The following is a 224-nucleotide window of genomic DNA, read 5'->3' on the forward strand; positions in this document are numbered from 1 at the left end:
TGAACTCATCCCAACAGATCTATGTCCCCTTTATGGTGGGGACACCAGAACTGGACGCAGTATTCGAGGTGGGGTCCTTGCAGGCGAGGTGCTCCAGCCCTTAAGATGGGAACTCAACAGGATTCCTTTCTGAGCCCATCCTTCATCCCCTTCCTCTTCCTCTCTCTAGTGCCCGCTACGGCCACTGGCACAAGAACAAGGCCCCCGGCGAGTACCGAAGCGGC

General features: G+C 57.1%; 1 protein-coding gene across 1 annotated transcript in view; it reads left to right on the forward strand.

The window, feature by feature from the left end:
* Positions 1 to 221, forward strand: part of STXBP1 (syntaxin binding protein 1) — a gene marked incomplete at both ends in the record, with an annotated part of 6,369 nt that extends 6,148 nt beyond the window's left edge. The window contains one exon of the mRNA XM_009877767.1: positions 170 to 221. Coding sequence (XP_009876069.1) covers positions 170 to 221 — 52 coding nt within the window. The remainder of the gene's footprint in view (positions 1 to 169) is intronic.
* Between the last annotated feature and the right edge of the window lie 3 nt (positions 222 to 224).

This window comes from Apaloderma vittatum, unplaced genomic scaffold (genome assembly GCF_000703405.1).
Source record: "Apaloderma vittatum isolate BGI_N311 unplaced genomic scaffold, ASM70340v1 scaffold25661, whole genome shotgun sequence".
NCBI lineage: Eukaryota > Metazoa > Chordata > Aves > Trogoniformes > Trogonidae > Apaloderma > Apaloderma vittatum.